Raw genomic sequence first — 2,203 nt, forward strand, 5'->3', positions numbered from 1 at the left:
ACAGACAGACAGACAGACAGACAGACAGACAGACAGACAGACAGACAAAAATTCTAAAAATGGTTGATTTGGCTTCTGGTGCTTTAAAAAAGACCCCCCACATTAATTTTTCTTTAATATCTATAATGTACAGACATCGACCTGTTACAATTTTATTATATGTATAGATTGCATTCCTATGAGCTCGCTTGTGTTCTATTAAAATTCGTTCTGTTTGGGTAAATCTATTTTCTAATTACGAAAGTGAGGTTGGTAAATTTGCTGAATTTGTCCCATTATTTCTTCTGTTGTAAATATTCCTTTGATTACTGATAGGTTAAGGCGTCTTTTTTAGATTGCTAGTAGGTCTTCTGACGCGTAACTGGGTTTGATAATTATATGTCTATGATATGTTGTGAAGGTAATTTGAACTGGTAGCTGTCTTCCTGTCCTGTTAGTAACCAAATTTGAGTTTTAAAGGCACTTATTGGTGCTTCTACTGCTGGGATTAAATTATTTGAGGAGTTTTTGTCAGAATTGAAGGCAACTGCTAATTAATTTATTTAAAATGGTCTTGGGAGTGCGTCTGCAATAACGTCAGATTTCCCTGGTTTAAACTTAAGTACCAGGTTGACCGAGCTTTCCCCGGAGTACATATGTTTTTTAAAGTTTTCAAGATTTGGAAAGCTTTAAAAAAATATTTTGGAAATAAAAAATGAATAATTTGTATTTCGATATCTACTAAGTAAATTTCTTACTCAAAAAATTTAGATGGCAACCCTATTCCGAAATACGGTGGAATGAATGGTACATATCTTGAGCATATATGTACTGTGTATACATAAAAAAATGCTGATTGAAATTAACAAAATACAAATTTTTATTACATAGAAGCGTAGGAACCCTGATGGAAAATATTTTCTGACCAAAGTTCTGAACAATACCTTTCATTTGATATCATTGTTTTAGCTAAATTGTGTAGAATCGAAAATCATTGGCAACCTTACACTATTATCCTAAGCGATAACATTTTGTATAAAGGGACAGCATTGTTTCAGAACCTTCTCTTAGTTCCCATGAATAGTAGTACTTTACCTTTTTATTCTAAAACAAATTAAATAAATGTGCGATTCAAAAAGGTGGCAACCCTGTTAAAACTATTTTTGAATTAGGAATCTTTAAAATACCTTCCATTTGATACCCATAATATGATGTTTCAATTAAGTTGTAACTATTTTCGAATAGGTGGCAACCTTATACCAGTCTTCTCAGAGATATTGCCTATTCTGATAACCTTGTAATCCAAAACATTATCTGTGTAGAAAGTTTCAGTTTTTGTTCCGGTTGCGGTTGAGTACGGACATATCATATTTATCGTGTAACTCAGNGAATAGGTGGCAACCTTATACCAGTCTTCTCAGAGATATTGCCTATTCTGATAACCTTAAAATCCAAAACATTATCTGTGTAGAAAGTTTCAGTTTTTGTTCCGGTTGCGGTTGAGTACGGACATATCATATTTATCGTGTAACTCAGGGGTTCCCAAACTATTTTCACCTCGGCACCCTTGTTGTGCTAAAAAAATTTCGCGGCGCCCCTACTCTTCAAATGTCTACGAAAACAAGAAAACCCAATGCAAACTTTATGCTACTTTAGCTTTAATGGGAGGACTGAGATTGTTTTGATGATTTCATTATTTTCTTTAAGTTTATTGGGAGCTTTGACAATTTTACCCTGAAATCATTTGACGCTGAAAGCTTGCTGATGTATTTGTTTTTAACCGACTTCACAAAAAGATAAGGTTATCAATTCGTCGGAGTATTTTTTTATTATTTTTTTCTATGTATGTTACCGAATAAGTTTGGACCACGTTAACCGATTACTATAATTCTTTTTTAAAGGAAAGGTGTTACCTGACAGGTGGTCTTATTTGGTTTAAATCCGATCATTGGATCATGAATAGATTAACGATAATCTTAAATTCTTAGATAAGAATTGGAATCGGGTTTTTTTTTTGCTTAAAAATCACTTGTTTATGTAAGCATTTGTTGAAAATGCAGTCTCACATAGAAATGTAAAAGTAAGGCCCCTATTATGAGTTGCATTCGACTGTGGTCGAAAGTGCTGATCGAACGAATTTTCATTTGGTATTATGACGTTCATTCGATGAAGAATAGCGCTATTGTGAATTTCGCTCGGTTAGGTTGTTTACAATAGTATATTT

The 2,203-nt window shown here is 33.3% G+C and overlaps 1 protein-coding gene across 1 annotated transcript in view; it reads right to left on the bottom strand.

The window, feature by feature from the left end:
• The window catches only part of LOC108375997 (zinc finger BED domain-containing protein 4-like), a gene marked incomplete at its 3' end in the record, with an annotated part of 9,812 nt that extends 8,464 nt beyond the window's left edge, over window positions 1-1,348 (bottom strand). Inside the window, exon 1 of the mRNA XM_017632157.1 lies at window positions 1,274-1,348. Coding sequence (XP_017487646.1) covers window positions 1,274-1,348 — 75 coding nt within the window. The remainder of the gene's footprint in view (window positions 1-1,273) is intronic.
• Window positions 1,349-2,203: the final 855 nt, after the last annotated feature.

This window comes from Rhagoletis zephyria, unplaced genomic scaffold (genome assembly GCF_001687245.7).
Source record: "Rhagoletis zephyria isolate East Lansing unplaced genomic scaffold, Rhagoletis_zephyria_1.1 Rzeph_scaffold_09740, whole genome shotgun sequence".
In the NCBI taxonomy this organism is placed as follows: domain Eukaryota; kingdom Metazoa; phylum Arthropoda; class Insecta; order Diptera; family Tephritidae; genus Rhagoletis; species Rhagoletis zephyria.